The sequence below is a fragment of the Thunnus thynnus genome, chromosome 16, assembly GCF_963924715.1.
Source record: "Thunnus thynnus chromosome 16, fThuThy2.1, whole genome shotgun sequence".
Lineage (NCBI taxonomy): Eukaryota > Metazoa > Chordata > Actinopteri > Scombriformes > Scombridae > Thunnus > Thunnus thynnus.
The window spans coordinates 7,955,109-7,972,335 of NC_089532.1; the positions used below are offsets into that span (position 1 = coordinate 7,955,109).

General features: G+C 41.0%; 2 protein-coding genes across 6 annotated transcripts in view; both read right to left on the reverse strand.

Annotated features, from left to right (window-relative positions):
- The window catches only part of pacs2 (phosphofurin acidic cluster sorting protein 2), a 67,329-nt gene extending 62,325 nt beyond the window's left edge, over positions 1 to 5,004 (reverse strand). For 2 of the 3 annotated variants that reach the window (XM_067614417.1, XM_067614416.1), the window contains exon 1: positions 4,575 to 5,004. In XM_067614417.1, coding sequence (XP_067470518.1) covers positions 4,575 to 4,693 — 119 coding nt within the window. In that variant the 5' untranslated portion in view covers positions 4,694 to 5,004. The remainder of the gene's footprint in view (positions 1 to 4,574) is intronic. The other variant, XM_067614418.1, reaches the window with a different exon arrangement.
- A 3,640-nt stretch (positions 5,005 to 8,644) lies between these two features.
- Positions 8,645 to 16,826, reverse strand: srsf5a (serine and arginine rich splicing factor 5a). Of its 3 annotated transcripts, none has more exons than XM_067614426.1 (8): positions 16,663 to 16,825; positions 15,108 to 15,239; positions 14,946 to 15,016; positions 13,609 to 13,716; positions 12,598 to 12,667; positions 11,025 to 11,098; positions 10,838 to 10,942; positions 8,645 to 10,025 (listed from the first exon to the last, which is right to left on the reverse strand). In XM_067614426.1, exons 2-8 carry the CDS (start codon positions 15,231 to 15,233, stop codon positions 9,695 to 9,697), a joined length of 885 nt encoding a protein of 294 aa, XP_067470527.1. In that variant the 5' UTR covers positions 15,234 to 15,239; positions 16,663 to 16,825; the 3' UTR covers positions 8,645 to 9,694. The 3 variants fall into 3 exon arrangements, with proteins under 3 accessions (XP_067470527.1, XP_067470526.1, XP_067470528.1); XM_067614425.1 differs by having other exon boundaries at positions 15,108 to 15,242; positions 16,663 to 16,824; XM_067614427.1 differs by lacking the exons at positions 8,645 to 10,025; positions 10,838 to 10,942; positions 11,025 to 11,098 and adding an exon at positions 11,765 to 12,137 and having other exon boundaries at positions 15,108 to 15,242; positions 16,663 to 16,826.
- Positions 16,827 to 17,227: the final 401 nt, after the last annotated feature.

Genomic DNA, 17,227 nt, shown 5'->3' on the forward strand with positions numbered 1-17,227 from the left:
AGTCTAAGTGCATCTACATTTAGGTCTAAACCTAAATCCTGATCACTACAAGGATGGGAATATATTTCCCTGTATAAAATAAAAAAGCAAACTCCATTTGTTGAGGGCTGAGTTTGTGAGACGTGGTTGACAGCTCCTCAAAAATATGCTTATTTGCTTTTTTTTGCTGAGTGTGAGACGAGAACAACGGTGCCATTCTTGTATCTGTCATTTATTTATGACGCTGGAGGCAGCAGCTGGTTAGCTTAGCTTAGCATAAAGACTGGGAGCAAAGGGAAACAGCTAGCCTTTTTCTGTACCAAGATAAAAATCAGCATCTCAAAAGCTTTTGTTTAATGAGTACAAAAGCTGAAGTGTAAAGACAGTTTTACAGTTTTACAGGGACTATTTCTTGGCCGGGTGCAGTGACTTTGTGAGCATTGGCAATGCTAACAGTCAGATTTTGTCACCTTTGGACAGAGCCAGGCTAGCTGTTTCCATTCTTTATGCTAAGCTAAGCTACCCAGCTTCTGGCTGTAGCTTAATATTTCATGCAATAAAGAAAATAAACATGTTTCCCATAATGTTGAACTATTCCTTTAATTCAACAGCACAGCATAGCACATATCAAGGCTGCCGCTGTCATGAAGTACACTCAGACATATCAAAATATGTCTCAAGATCATTTCTAACATCTGTTTTTTTCAACATGTCTCGTTACAAAGTGAGGAATCAATGTGTTGAAGAGGGTCTGCTGCTTTTGGGGTAAATCATTTGAATATCCATTAAGCTGTGTGAATCATAAACTTGATAAAAAAACAGATTTCAGAGTGAATTACATGTGCACAGTTTTCACCCCTTATCACGTGTATCCTTCGCTGACTCCCTCTCACTGTTTTGCTAAAAAGTAAAATATTAAGAGAAGAGAAGTTCTCTGCTGTACAAACAAAGCAACACAATGCCCTCTGAAGATATCCAGCAGTCACCTTGTGAGTCTGATACCACTGAATCAGACGGTTGATTTGACGTCTGGTTAACACGCTGAGTCGCTCCTGTCTAAACTCTGACAGATGCCGGTCAATAGGGAGCTTGCAGTGATCTTTAAATAAAAGTCTTGATTGACAGTTTACTTCACACAAGTAGTGAGGTCGCTACACTGAGCCTCTATTCACACCAACTCACTGTGTAAGCGACTAACACGTTATTTACAAAGTAGATCCACACAGTAAAGCAATTTCACATGACAACCCACGCTCGCTGTAAGCGCGGCATGTCGCTGACAGACATGCAAGGTCATGAGGGATTGAAACTGGGACTTTTTAGTTACAGGAACCTTTTTGACTCCTTGTCCACTCTGCTGAATAACATCACCGCTACGCTATTCCTGGAAATGAATTAGTCTTATTTCAGCTAAAAGCCATGCAATGTAATACCCACTGAAGGTATTAACTAAAGAGGATAAAGAGAGGCTAAGGAGAGGGATCATCAGTAAAAAAAAATAAAAAAATAAAAACACACACATACTCTACCAACTCTCATTAATTACAGATTTTTTCCTTCTCCGCAGGCTGACAGTTGCTGACCAAAGTCTGACTGCAGGTATTAATCAAGTGAAGTTGAAACCACAAACTCTTGAAAACTTATTTCTGTCATTACATCATGGTGAAAACGTGTTTACTTTTGCGGCTGATAAGAATAAAGTGCAGGATATTTATCAGAAGTCAACACGATGTCAAAAAAATAAGATCACATCACCAGAAAACACTTAAAAACTGAAAGTGTTTTGTGTTTTTTTTTTTTTTTTTTTGCTGAACACTTCCAGTTATGTTTTGGCTTTGTTGACACTGCAGCTGCCGGGAGCCACAATCAGATTTTCCCCTCACATCTGTTTGTTATTGACAGGGTGAACAGATCCAATCACATCAAATCGGACATTTTGAAAATGAATGTCTGATTTGTTGCAAACGCAATATGTGTCTCATGCTGAAAATAATTAATGCAGCTATTCAGTGTGATGGTTGTCATCACTCCACATTCAGGACAGTTGAGAAACGTATATAGAGCTGAAACTAAAAGTCAACTATTCAATCCAATCAATCCATAAAAACCTTTTTGGCAACTATTTTGATAATTGATCAATTGTTTTGGTCAAGTTTAATGCATAAATGCCAAATATTGTCTGATTTCAGCTTCACAAATGTGAGAGTTTGCCATTGTTTGTCATATATGACAGTAAACTGAATATCTTTGAGCGGAAATCTAAGATGCCATCTTGAGTTCTGCTACATTAAAATCGGATATTTTCACTATTTTATGACATTTTATGGATGATTTATTGAGAAAATAATAAGCAGATTCATTGATAATAAAAATAATCTTTAGTTGCAGCCCTCATCTTTTACGTTTTTCCATTTGAACTGTTTTTTCAAAGCAAGCAGACTTGCATACAACAAGTATGTGAGTGAAAGCACATTTTTACAAATTGCTTCACAGGGTTGCCGGGTGCACGGTGCACGGTTCAACAATAAGGCTTGCCTGATTGCCCGGGGCAAGTAAAGTGCCATATCGGGCTAGTAAATCTAGCAACTCGGCAAGTGGCAAAAAATAATAATAATAAAAAACATTTCAATCATTTTTTTCGATCACTGTTGTTCTCTAGCACACAGCAGAGCCCCCCTTCCCCTCGCAAGCATCGGAGGATGTCGGCACACGTCGTTGGCCAATCAAGAATTGAGTAGGTTAGTAGTGTGATGCGTGAAAACAAACATCCCTCAGGATTATGTGAGCGCCGTCAAATAGAGGAATCAGTGGAGCAGGTAATTTTTCACCGCCATTAATACTCTGAGAACGAGAAACATCAAAGAAGGAAAATCAGGAAGCTTGAAGCGGAAGAAATTAGTCTAAAAAATGTATTTGCCGTCAGGTTAAAGAGCCGATTCAATTATCTGAAAGTGTTTAGTGCTCAGTGAAGGATAAGGGATGGGGTCAAACCATTTCCAATATGCACTGTGTGTCCTGTTTCATTCACTTAAATAAAGATTAAACATGACAATTAACTTTAGTGTTTGTTGTTATTTGATAACTGCTAATAAATAAAACAATTTGTACAGGGTCAAGTAGAAACTGACTTTGGGCAAGTAGATTTCTGACTCACTTGCCTGACAAATGAAAAAAAACATGAATGTTGAACCCTCATGTGGCTATAATGTTATTACGAATTTAGAATAAATCATAAAGAAGCTAATGACTGAAATAAAAAGGAGCCGCTCTGACTAATGAACTCGACTATTGGATGTCAGGAGCTGTGTAATTACACCGTGGGTGATGATTTAACTGATAAATGTGGCATTGATTCTTCTTCATGAGCGTCCTCGGTGTTGATGTTGCTCTTCCTGACGGGCAGATTTGTTCCAAATGTGAGTGATTTTATTTCATGTATAATGAAAAACAACGCAATTAAAAGTTGATGAAGAAAAAGCTAGTAAGGGGAGACCTTGAGTTAGGATTGTTTCGTCAAACTATCTTCAAGGTCAAGAATGCTTCATTTATAGCTCCTGAAAGTGTGATGGATTAGAGCTGGAACGATTAGTTGAATAATTGATTAGTCAGAAAGTTAATCAGCAACTTGTTTGCTAATTCCAGCTGCTCAGATGTGAAGATTTGATGCTTTTCTCCGCTTTAACTAATATCTTTTGAAATTCTGCTCTGCTAAAAGAAGCACTTTAAAGATGTCACCTTGAGCTGAGCGGAGCTGTGACGAGCATTTTAAAGACTGAACCAAAAAGAAAATGGATCGATAATGAAAATATCCGTTCTTTTCAGCCGTACTGTGGATGAAATCATTACAGGCTTCTGAGCTTCTGTGCCACCAGGTCCATCACCATGACAACGGAGCAAACTCCAACCGCTGATGAAGGCCATGTGATATGGTTGAAAGCACAATAAAAAAGCTAACATATTGATCTCGAATTTGAGGCTGTTTTGTCACAATAATGCAAACAGTTCAGGGATACAAGTCTAACCTGGGCGGAAAATGTTTAATTTGGCAGAAGGAGGGGGGGGGGGTGGGGGGGAGTGGAGGGGGGGGGTGAGTGTGAACAGAGCCTTTGGGTCTCTGGGGGTCACAGGAGCCAAATGGTCTCCATGGTGCAGCTTGGCACAAAGACCTGGCATAAAGCTGGTTATCTGTCATGACAGCTGAGTGGGTGATTATGAGCATTCAAGGATTTTAACACAAATTATATCTGCAGAATAACACACCTTTACTTTACAGCCTGTTTCAACACTGCACTGAGGATGGAGCTGGTGTTTGCTTATGAGTTGTTTAGCTACCAAATGGTTACAAACCTTTTTATTTACCTCTACATTAAATAAAAAAAAACAATGCAGATGGCTAAATGAGCATTATCCCACTGCAGGGCCCTGGGTATCCTCTTGGTTTAATGATACAGCTAGCTGGTGGTACAGTAAGCCGCTGTGCAGCTGTAACGTTAGCAATCTGACAAATGACAGCACTGACTTGCACGTCTGGTGCATTGGAAACACCAGCTTTAAAGTTTAAAAGGACACCGCGATACCATGCTTTGCAGGCTTACCTCGGGATGCAGTTCGGGGAGGATCCATCTATCTCCCATGTTGCAAACAGGTTCATAGGGACCGGTCTGTTGAGAGCCCCGCTCCCGGGGAAACTCAACCGGCCACTTCTCTCCGCCATGGTCCGGGCTGCGGGTGGGACTGTCCGACACAGAGCTGAGGATCTGTAAACAGCAGACCGGTGCGGGTCCTCTGTCTGTGTCTGTGTATGTGTATGTGTATGTGTTTGTGTGTGTGTCTGTGTGCGTGTGTCCGGGAAGAAGAGCCGTCACTCGCTCACGTTAGTGCGATGTGAACGGCGGAGGACGAGCTCATTTCTCCGTCCTTGTCGGGCCGGGCAGGTCGGTGTGGTCCTCTGCTGCCAGGGGAGGAACCGCAGTGGGGGCAGCGCAGGAGTGAACGGACCGACCGCTGAGCTTGTTGTGCCTACCACGCTGCTCCGAGTGTATGAGGGGTGATTAGTGCCACACAAGCAGGAGGGGGAGGAGAAGCTCATATTTTTTTCAAGGGTTTAAAGCAGCTACACCCTAATCTTATATATACGTAGACGCATCATTGACTGCTTCGCTTGTTGCTGTGATAGTCAACTTCACTGCCATAGTGGACCAGGCTGTGAACAAGTACAAGTAAATGGGTGAGCTGCAGTTTTCTGGATAAAAGCACCATAATGTAAAAGGTTTCTTTCTACTCCATATAGATGAATATAGATGATAAACCCTTGAATATAAACATGACTGATTGAAATCAGTTGAGAAATGTGAACGTTTTAGTGTTTTTTATCCAGAAAAAATACTACTCTCCATTTACTTGTATTTGTTTACAGGCCAGTCTTACCCGGTCCAATATGGCGGCGACGTTGACATATGATTCAAAGGCCAATGTGGCATCTATATAAATATGTCTATGTCTAATCTAGCTGCAGTTTGTGCATCTCATGTATTAGCATAGGCTACATTTGGGTTATAGAGGTAACCATTGGTTACTCTTTAAAAAACAAAACAAAACACAAGGCTGTTTAAAAACATTTACCACTGTTCTGACAGTATGTCCCCAAAGACTCTTCTAACCATCTGGATAAAAAAGAAATTCTGTCCACTGCATGACAAAAATGATTATTAACTTGTTTCCCGAATTGTGACTCCATAATTGTGTTTCCAATCCAAGTAGTCAGCAGGCTGCCATCTTTGTTTTAATATAGAGAGGGGTAACTTGGGAAACGAGTTAAAAATCGTTCGTATGATTCAGCAGGTGAAATATTTTTTCATCCAGATGGTTGGAAGAGTCTTTAGGGATTCTCAAAATACCCTCACAACAGCAGTGTATTTAAATGACCTTCTGGGTTTTTCAAACATCACAGATTAATTATCTTTCAGAGAAACCAATAGTTACCTCTGTGAACCGAATGTATGCTAATACATGAGAGGCACAAACTGTAGCCACCTATAATCTATATTTTTCATAACAATAATGTAACAAATGACAATGTGTTATGTCATGAACCTACATAGAATTAAACCTGCAGCTCCCTTCGGCTTCATGGAGCTTTATGGTGAGTTTCAGCTCATTGTTTAGCTGTCTGGCTGCAACTTAACTCTTTTGGTTCACTCTCAGTGCTCTCATGGCATTGTTTTCAGCCGCAGCAGGCAGCTACTTTCAGAGAAAAAGCTCTAAAATCCAACTGTAGACTATCAGCTCAGCACCAAAGGGCAAACAGACACAGTTAGTCACTAGATGGTGAACATAGCGGAGCATTTAGCAGCTATGGAGCCAGATATTTCCCTCAGGAGTCAGTAGAGTGCGAAAAAGAGCTAAAAGAGAGTGAATATTGTAAATAAGCAACTGTTTGATATCAAGTTCAACATATCAATTTAAAAGGTGATAGTAAGTCTGTGTAGCAACGCACCAGCCTTTCAACTAAATGCAATGTACACCCATCCACAGCAATATTACACGCTCAGACCAAATTATGTGGTCCGGTTAGGTTTAGGCACAAAACCCACTTGGTTAGGTTTAGGGAAAGAATGTGCTTTGGGTTAAAATGATCACTTGAAACATCGTCATGGCTACAGTAAACACCACAACAGTTGCAGTTACAAACATGACGCTCGAGGTTGGAAGTTACTTTTTGCCATCTAACTATGTAGCCATCCACCCAACACACCTATTCCTAAGAGGGAAAACTGCACATTATATAGACATCATCGACCTCATGGTGTCTAATTATGACGCGGATGGGTTTACATCAGAGTTAGTTGGAAGCCCAGTGTGTCTCATAAATACGCTACAGAGGGCCTTGTGCTTCAATATCAGATGCCGAGGGGCATGACAAAGTGTCGGTATTTGACGCCCTAGGATTGACAATGGGCGGAAATTTCCACAATGCCATCATAGTGTTTTGAACAACCTCCCATACACTCTTCCATTATCAAACATAACAAACTGCAGCTGGTCAGTAATCATCCAATCAATACTGTTTAACCAGGTCCGGCATATTTATGAAATATGTTAAGACAGTGCAGCCTGAAAAGTTTCTCCAATGGTTAAAATATTTGGCCTGACATGCAAATAATACAAATATGTCATATTTATAATATTGTTTGACTGAAAACAATCCCGTTACAATGATAAACTGGGCATGTTGTGGCAATAATTTGCTGTCATAGTCGACAGTTTATGTTCAGTGACACTCCGTTCTGTCCTCCTTACCTGGCTCATCTATGGCATTAACTACCCCTCATATATTTCTCTCCAGGAAAAACGTCATTGAAGGTCTCTCCCCGCTGCATTTTCTGCATTTTGCCGACATCGCGCTTGGCAGGTGCAGCCATGTCAAGGTCTGGGCGGATCCGAGGAGTCCAGCCGTTTCGGTTCAATTCCCAAATTGTTTATGTACAGTATTCAGAAGCACAGGAGCACCGCTGCTACCATCCCTCCACCTTCACATGTCACACCCCTGCTTTATAAAAGATTAAATCCTTGCAGAGATAAGTGCGAGCAGGACTTTTAATGCACATTTTAATCACACTTTCAATCTTACAGGAACTCAGGTTTCTTAAATAACTTGTGTTTGGCTCTAAATCAAAGGACCCTGTTTCACTTGACCAGCCTGTTCCTGCCCTGCTGTTGAGCACTGACCACATTAATATTATTATAATAATATTTATTATAACAATGAATGCTGATATCACTGATATTAATCATGCACAGCCATGTGTGTCCCCCCCTGATATCCAACCAGATATTATTTTACTACAAGCTGGTACTGCCACCATGTGGTTAAAGATAAACATGCTGGAATTTTTATTCTCCAGTGCAAATATAAACATAATCTCCTTTGTTTTGCTAACAAACATATTTTACTTTTGCTTATCTAGCTACTTTTTGGTAAGAATATCCATTCACCATCAATGTTTTCAGACACTGTATGGCATGGACTTGGTCACTTTAAGGATTAGTATGAGCTGATGGATAAACTGTTATCATATTAATCCACACATAGCTGATCTGTTAAGTATTATTTTGTCGATGGCAGCTCCTCTCCTCTGCCTTTCGTAGATGGTTTCTACAGATGAACTAAAGGAGGCAAGAGGATAAAACTCACATTTTAACTTGACCCGTCAGGTTCCCTATGATTAGTTCAAGCTCACTGAAGAGTCTGAATGAACGTGTAAAGAGCTGATTTTAAGTAAGAGTTCCTCCGGTCCTGGCTGGATATTAAACTATATGAACACACTGTGGCACAAGAAGTCACTCCACTTGTTTCATGGCTTCTTTTCACATCTTCCGCTGCCTTGCATTGACATTTTGACTTTCAACATACCTACAGCATTCTTAATTCCCTCTTTGTTCACTGTAAAATTGGTTAATATACAATTTAAGAAGAATCCTTTAAACCAAACCCATTAGAATCTCAATTTCTGCTTGAAATTCATCTTAAAATACAGACAAATGTCTCACTTAAGGTAAAATACCATCCTGTTTATCAATTTTTTCATACTGAAATTGATTTAGACCAACATGAAAATCAAAGATGTTTGTTTTGTGTTTATAGTGAGTGACAGACAGAATCAAGTGTTTGTGAAAGCTTTATTCAATTATACCACAGAGACTTTATCGTATGTGTATGTGAGTCTCTCAACTCACATTCACAAAATATTATTTTATAAAACAGAAGTCACAATTCTTTCCGGACATCACTAAAAAAAAAAAAAAAAAAAAGACATGACAGTTTGCAGTGAGTGTTTTATTAGTATCAAATCAATAAACTGATTTAGAAACATTTCTTCCTGCTGAAATAGACACTTCTGTGTTCAGACTCACAACATCCTACAGGCCAAGGCTGGATTTAAAGTTAATAAAAGCAGAAAAAAAAAAAAAAAATTACCAATACAAGACAAGGTCCCGATACAGCAGTGTTTGACAGAGAAAAAAAAAAAGAAGCCAGATCAAATCTAATGCCAGAATCCAATACATTACACTAGAAAGCTGAAATAAATCACCAACTAAGATGTTTGCATTTCTATGTTCACATATCAGGGCAGTGAATGCAACATGTTTAGAGGCGCCTGTTACGGCATCTCGTCAGAAGCAGAATCACAGTTTCACGGCAATGCCAGGAGCTCGCATGACAGACAAAAAAAAAAAAAAAAAAGAAGAAAAAACATTCGACATTTCCCACCGAACCTTGAACTGCTCCGAACACTTGGGCAAAGCACAGAGGAGTGGATGGAATCGTAACATGGCAGACAGCTTGGACAGACTCCAGGAGATCACCTGATCAAAAGGTTTCCTGTCACTCACACAATATGAAAGGGCTTTTTTTTTAAAAAGAGAGAAATGTATAAATCATGAAGAAACAGGAAAACAAAGATCTTTTCTCTTCCCCTTGGAAGCACATCCAAACTAAGAATTACAAAAAAAACCCCCAACGGAAAATAAAATAAGACCAAAAAAAAAAAAAAATCAAAGCCAATGTGGGCACATTAATGACTGAAAGACGCCATGAAAAAGGCAATTTTCTCCCCTTTATTTAAAAAACAAAAAACAAAAAAATCATCTGCCACCACACAGGTCTATGGTGCGCAACTATCAGTCTATGATACGGCCTACAGGTGAACCCATCTCAGTGTTTGCTGTCTGCTGAGGCGGAGCGGGAACGCGAACGGGATCGGGAACGGGAGCGAGAACGAGAGCGAGAGCGTGACTGTTTGTTCTGAGCGGGAGCTGGTGAGTGTGAGCGAGACCTGGAGCGGGACCTGGAGCGTGACTTGGAGCGTGACTTGGAGCGGGACTTGGAGCGGGAGGGGGATCTCGCTGCGGCCTTGCCCCCTCCCGAGGTCTTCTTCTCTGGAGTGCGGCTGATGGACCTGGAGCGGCTCCTGGAGCGGTTGCGGCTCCTGGAGCGACTCTTGGAGCGGGAGTAGCTGCGGGAGCGGGAGCGGCTCTTGCTGTGACTGTTGGCAGAGAGGTAATTGATTAATGATTTAGTCAGTGTAAGTGTACAACAAACAATCAAAAGACAACCTGAAAATTGCACTATAACTACACTAAATAAGAGACTCAGAGATCTGCCCTGATATCCTTTATCATGTCAGTAAACATCCAGGAGGACTGTTCATCCAGACTAAACTGAACTCATCAATGATGGGTAAAGGTACAAGATCTATATTTAAAGGAATAGTTTTGTGCTTATTTGCTTTCTTTCTCCAAAAGTGAGGTGAGGAGATCAATACCTCTCAAATGTCAGTACTATAATTTTGAAGCTCGAGCTATCAGGCAATTAGCCCGGCTTTTGGTTGTTCGGTAAACTAATTGCATGAACCAGCTTTAAAATAATATGTTTGTTTTACAAGGAATTCTTGTGATAACGGCATTTTGGACTAGCGATCGCTTTGCAATCAATCTAAAGTCCACATTTCTGCGGCTGGAGCAGCTGCAGGCACACGTTGCCTTCATCCTCCACAATCAATCATATATCTTCATTTCTGTAACTTTAGAAAACAGATCTGTTGTTGTGATGATAGCCGGCTGAGTCCAGCTGATAAATACCACGCTCTCCTCTGCTTTCGCTGGGAGTTTTTCCCTTACACATCCTAGTCACAGTCGCTACTCCATTTGCCTTTACTGTGATGCAATCTTATCACATTTTTGCACCGGTATTATCATGAACTATATTATATGTGCTAAATAGCTCGGGGCCACAAAACACTCAAACGTAATTGGTGAAGTTTCACCAAGACTGGTAAAAATGGTGAAAACAACTCACCTTCTGCTGTCCTCAAAGATCTTCAGCTTGCGTCCGTTCAATTCTGTCCCATCAAGCTTGGCGATGGCGTTCTTCATATCACTGCGAGATGCAAACTCAACCACCCTGTGTGAGAGCAGAAACGTTATTAGGGGTTCACGATGACAAATAGAGAGTCATGGTTTGACGAACAGAGCGAGCAACTCACCCTTCATTTTTGTTGGGTCTGTGGGCGTCCACAAAGGTAACTTCACCTGCTTTTCTCATGAGGTCTTTCAGGTCCTGTTTCAAAGTATAATGTAGGATTAGTAACAAAGAACAAAGTATGAGGTGCCAGTGAGAGCCTTTTCAGACCTGGAGGGAGAGAAATGAGCAGGCAGCAAGACACCAGCACACAGAAACTTGGGTTATCTAACGCTGACTTTCACAGCAGAACAATATATGTGATAAGCTCTCATTTCAGTGGAGGGCATTGTAAACAAAAGAGCCACTGCAAATGCTTTGTGAGTATGGACAAGTGTTGCCTTTTCTCAAAAGAAAAACTTCCTATATCCCATTAAGTGGCTCCATGAATCCGCATTTAACTTCTTAGCTAATCAGCAAAAAACCAAATTCACCTCGTCGACATCGTGAGACGCCTGACAATTGTGCACAGGTGACACAGGCTTTGGGGTTTGAATGTGTTTCAGGTTAAAACCTAATGCATTTTTGCATAAAGTTAATATTGGATCTAGTCCCTGCATATACGAGATAAAGCTGTGTATTTTTTTTTCTTTTAGGGGTTGGATGACAATATTTCTATGGGTAAAATAGGCAAGAAAGCCTACCAAAATGAGTTGGCTCAAAAGGCTTTAAGTGTTTTGTTTTGTACATAATAAAACTGACTGTACACCCCCTTTACCACCCAACCCTGTACAAACCCAATCACATGAGTTTTATGCTACTTACCATTCCAAACCCAGGGAGATATTAGCATAGAGCCTTGTCCAAATAGCAAATGGAACCAATGCAGTGTTAAGCCCTTGAGAAACGACCTCGGCCTTGACTCAGCATCCGGCCTCCACAAGTAAGGAACCACCAGAGAGCAAGTAGGGGGAGGGGTGTGCGCCCGACTCAACACCCCCCCAGCTCCATCAGCAACAGAAAAAGACCCAAATAGGAGAGTGTAGGGGCCGTGGATTTGAGGGGGGTTACAGCAGTCGGGGATGCCAGCCCACAGAACCTCCAGACTGTGGCTACGGACCTCCTAAGGCTACCGTATCCTGCGCTAGACCACTTTCACCCGCTACGGGGCCCAGCCAAGACTTTAGACCGGCGGCAACTGCGTGTAAGGAGAGGCACCAAATGGACACTATTCAGAAAAAACAACCAGGAGAGGGCGCTACACACTTCTGACACCTCCGTGGAGGGTGTGCAGTCACCTCTGATACAAGGAAACCATATCAGAGCAGCTGATAAAAAGCAGTTAAATGTTTTTTGGTAAGAATGCCCGTCATCAGCAGTAACGTGCTTTCTCTGGGGAAAAAAATGTGGATGGTGGTAAAGTTTTTTTAAAAAAAAAAAAGGGGGGGGGGGCTTTTTTTTTAAATCATAATTAGCCAATTAACTAATAAGAACATGTTTGTTTTGGGGTTTTTTCTCGTACTCTAACTATAAAAATTGATCCGGACCGATCAAATGAGTGCTGCTTCATTTAATAAACATGTAATTACAAGCTGATGTATAGAAATTAAAAAAGGCTGCGTTGTAAGACGAGAAAATAAAGATTAGTAATCTCTTACCTGCCAGCTAATCCGTGAAGAGAGGTTCTCCACAATGAGTCTGTGGTCAGTCCGCACAGGAGGGCCGTATCTGTACAGTCAACAAAGAGACAAATTTTCTGTTAAAAGAGGACAAATGCTTCACGGTGGAGGCTGTAAATAAACCCAGATCAAACTGGAGAGCCTTCGGTATTAAATAAAGGTTGTAAAATTCACACTGAATCATTCTCGTAGCGTAGCCAGTTTGTCTTTGTGTTCACTGCTGTTGTATTTATTCTCTGTCAGTTTAAGAGCTGCGTCAATATTTGAATTAGACTCAGACGTGGAACGACAGGCTTTCATCTGCTGAAGGCTCACGTTAATGATTTGATCTTAGTTAATGCTGCCCAGGAGTACAGGTGTAACAGGACGTAGTTGATCTGTGATCCGTTCTGATTGCCCTCCACGGTTCGACACGTGACCGTGGATTAATTGCAAAATTTAATGACTTGTTGGAGACAAAGTAAACAAACTGCTGTTGTCATAGACACACAGTGTGTCACTAACAAGGATTTTGAAGAGCAACGACCAAACCAGCATCTAAGTTTCTAAGTGTTTCCTTTTTTTTTTGCAATGATCCAAAAAATGATCCAATCTGTGACTCAAAACAGTGATACGATCTGAACCATGACTTCTGTGATCCATGTGTTTTCTGCCACACTTGTGTACTTAGATAAACACACTGGCTCGGCCGTCATAGTTCACTGTGCTTTATTTGACTTTGGCACAACCAGATAGATTTAAAGAGGATTTACATCCTGCATAACTGTCTACCCAGTTTCCTCAATTTATTTGTAAATGATCCATGTTGACATATGACAATGTGTAAACATCTTGGTACACTGAGGAACAATGAAAAAAACAAACTAATATCTGTTTATTTTGTCCTGGAAATTTGACATAATCTTTTCTGCTTTGATTGCAATAAATCATGAGTAGAAGCTCAACTAACTAGTCAGCTGTTTTCAGGACACTATTTCAAAGCTTATGTACCTTGATCCACTGCTGCGAGATGGACGATAGCTGCTGAAACGTCCCATTCCAGGGCCGCCGCCGCCACCGCCTCTTCCTCTTCTGGAGCGAGCATGCTCGATGGTGACCCTGAAAATGAAAGTAAGACATTAGAAACAGAGTCAAATGAGTAACAAATTAAACGTTACTCACTAATGTGTCTCAGAAGGAAATATGGGTTGTTAATTGTTTGGTCTGAAAGTCCATGTTAGTTCTATTCATTATTCTATAAGCTCAAAATCCTTCACTGGGCGTAATCTTATGTTGTTGGGGGATGAAAATACCCAATAAAATGCATCAACATTTATTTTACTGTATTTATCTGAACAAGTCTTCTTTCCTACAAGACAGACTTTGATATTATCTGGAGACAAATGCTGGAACTGCAGCATTGACAGTGAATAACTTAACTGCTTGGACTCTGACCACTGATGATTTTACCACAGATTTGGATGTAAACCCTTCATTTAAACAGAAGTCATTTGGATAAAAACATCTCAAAGAAAAAAAATCTACTGGAAAACCCTAAACGGGGTCAATTGTTGTCCACGTCTTTGAGATCCATTAGAAATCAAATCCAGCCTTTACTGTCAGACAAAATGGCAGGTTTGCGGCAAATAAGCTGCTACATCTCATCACTGTATTGTGCGCAGACTGAGCTCGATGAACGGCCTTTTTCCAGCGTCCCTAAACACACCAACACCTGAAAACTGTCTGCTAAACCGTGACTGGTTTCAAGTCCTGCATTTTCACTCTTCGTCACTTTACATGTTTGAATGTTAACTTCCTGCTTTGAGAGATTCTGAGGCCATGTCTGATGCCACTGTGACTCACAAGCGCATTAAGCAGACCTGAAGTCTTGTTTTGTACATTGGTGTATGCCTACAGCGCTGTGGCATCTGAAAACACTTACATGTAATTGGAGTAAACTGCCAACTATTAAACTCCTACAGACTTTGGCACTGCGAGGAAGTGGCAAAGCACACGTGACTTCTTATCAGTTCCTTTAATGCTGCACTTGCAAGATGAAGAAGCTGAGTCATGGTTTTAGTACACAGCTTGCAAGTTCATCAAAAAAAGTTCAGAGTTGCACCAAGGCTAGTATAAATGTTAAGGAAGTTTCTAAAAATATGTGGTCAATAACCAGTCATATCACACTGATAACCAAGGGATGGAAACCGTAGGGAAAGCATTAGCTAACCCACTCTTTTTGGTCACAAATCTGCCATTTTGTCTGCATAAACATGCCGTGGTATGGAGTAAAATGTCATAGTTTGGGTCTCACCAAACAAAGAAACCTTCCCAGATTAAATTCTTACCTTTCACTGCACAATTCTTTGCCGTTCAACTCGTAGACAGCATCATCTGCATCTCTGTGGTCATCAAATTCCTGAGGAGAAGGGGGGAAAGAATTTTGTAGAGGCAAAAAGCAGGACAGGATCAGAACTCATAACTCTCACCAAGCAGTCAGTGATACTAACCACAAAGCCGAAACCATTCTTCAAGTTGATTTCCCGGATCCGTCCGTATCCCTTGAAAAACTTCTCCACATCTCTCTCTCTGGCGTGTGGGCTCAAGCGGCCAATGAAGACACGACAGCCACTCATTATTATCTGCTGAAATGGAAATACACAAGATTAGACAAACGTTTAGTTAGATGACGAGAAATAATGAAGAACAGACAGCTCAATATTTAGAGATGCAGTGAGTAGAATTTAGTGGCATCTAGCAAAACCGACTTAGCAGAAATGGAATATAATATTCATAAAGTATGCCCCTCACCACTAGATGCTACTAAATCCTACACACTGGTCCTTTAATATTTGACAGACATACATCTTCAATTCATTACTCCCCCCTGACAACAAATTCTGTTAACTTGACTGAGCCAGTAGTTAATTTTAAACAGTTTGCAGTATGGACTCTCATTAAAAGATTAATAAGTAACAGATCTGTTACTGCTCAGAAAGGTCAGATGCTGTATTCATGACTTTTAAAGTCAGTCAGCATAACCTCTGGATATAGTTCAGGAATCAAAAATAAAACTTTGCACTCACTGCATCTAGAATAAGTGAATTTGTTGGTTCCAACCATTCAGGTATGGGTGTTTTTACAAATTTATACAAAAAAAGATCACATGCCCAGGTCTGAACTGGAAACCATTAACTACACTGAAACTGGCAAAACTTAACTGGATCAAAGCCACACTCGAGTCCAGTTCTGGTTGGACCAGTTCCAGTATTGTGGATTTCATTCATTTCAAAAAACAAACAACCCCGAGAACCTGAAACTCATAATCCAACCATGATAAACTTCGTGGCCAGTTTATAAGGTACACTTAGCTAAAAATTAACAACCCTGCAATAACTCCCTCCTTCGTCAAAGTTACAAGGTTCAGTTGATTCAATTTTATTGTCATTTAGGAGGCTGTACCGTAATTTTTGGTGCTGCAATACTAAGTCTACTCTCATCGACATAAATCGATGAGGATAAATGGACATTTTAATTATGAATATTATTCGAACAGCACCACAAACTACAGCATCCAAAATGCCCAAAAGCAGTCGAATATATTTATTTTTAACATATCTAAAGTTAATTAACTAACAGTCCTTACTTAGCGAGTTATATCGGTTTAAAAACAACCCACCAGTCCTCTCTGGGGCCTACCGACAGCCTGCTAGTCCTTTACTGCGAGGACACAACGTGATGACGTTGCTAAGTTAATGCTTGAATCACACCACGATTTCAACCGTTTTTAAAATAAGAAATATAAGAGTTAAAAACGGAATATCTGCCAAATGCAATAATAGTTAGTCGAGCTGTGTTGTATTATGTTAAAGTAGGTTTATTTAAAAACAATAACGATAGCTTAGCTGTAGTTTTCTGTGCGCCCATGACGGTTGTAGCTACAACTCGCCTCGAGGTCGAAGCTAGTTAGCTGCCGTTAGCTACAAAAACACCGTCCTCTGTTTAAATCAGACTCCAGCGTTAACTTTTAAACCCGTAAAGTCAAATACAGTTATTCAATCTCACCTCAGTTTTCGACCTAAAGCTTCTCAGATTGTTGATGTTTACGTCGCTGGTCAAGCTGCAACTTTAACGGGGTCGTCTCAGCCCCACTCGACTGTATCAAAATGGCGAGTCTGGTCCAGAGGAACTAACAGGGAACAGGAAACGCTGCTGGCTTCACGTTGCCAGGTGCATTTCTTTCTCCTACCCGCATTCTGCGAAGACCCGCCCCTACTCTGACTCTGATTGGCTTACCCTGATATTCCTACCCCCCACTCTAACCAATCACACTCCTCGTGCCCAAACCGAACCACCCTAAACTACGAAGGCAACGAGTACTAGCCAATCACAAGCGGAGTCGGGCGGGTCTTCACGGAATGCAGGTGGAGGAGAGGGGGCGGGAGGAGAGGGGGCGGGGGGAGGGGGGGGGGGGATAAGGCTCGCCAGATCAATCATTAAGGGGAAACTTCGGGATTTTTCAACCTGAACCCTATTTTCCCATCATTTTGTATTTATGTGACTGATGGGGGCAACACTTTTTGAAATTGGTCCAGTATTGAGCAAGAGCGCTGCTGTTTTTTTAAAAAAT

Bases quoted from the DNA above. Each gene is read 5' to 3' on its own strand.
- srsf5a (XM_067614426.1), bottom strand. From the start codon at position 15,233: ATGAGTGGCTGTCGTGTCTTCATTGGCCGCTTGAGCCCACACGCCAGA. The intron at 10,943-11,024 runs GTGAGTTGCTCG...GCTCTCACACAG, and splicing joins AGACCCAACAAAAATGAAGG to GGTGGTTGAGTTTGCATCTC. The intron at 10,026-10,837 runs GTGAGTTGTTTT...CTCTGCCAACAG, and splicing joins ATCTTTGAGGACAGCAGAAG to TCACAGCAAGAGCCGCTCCC.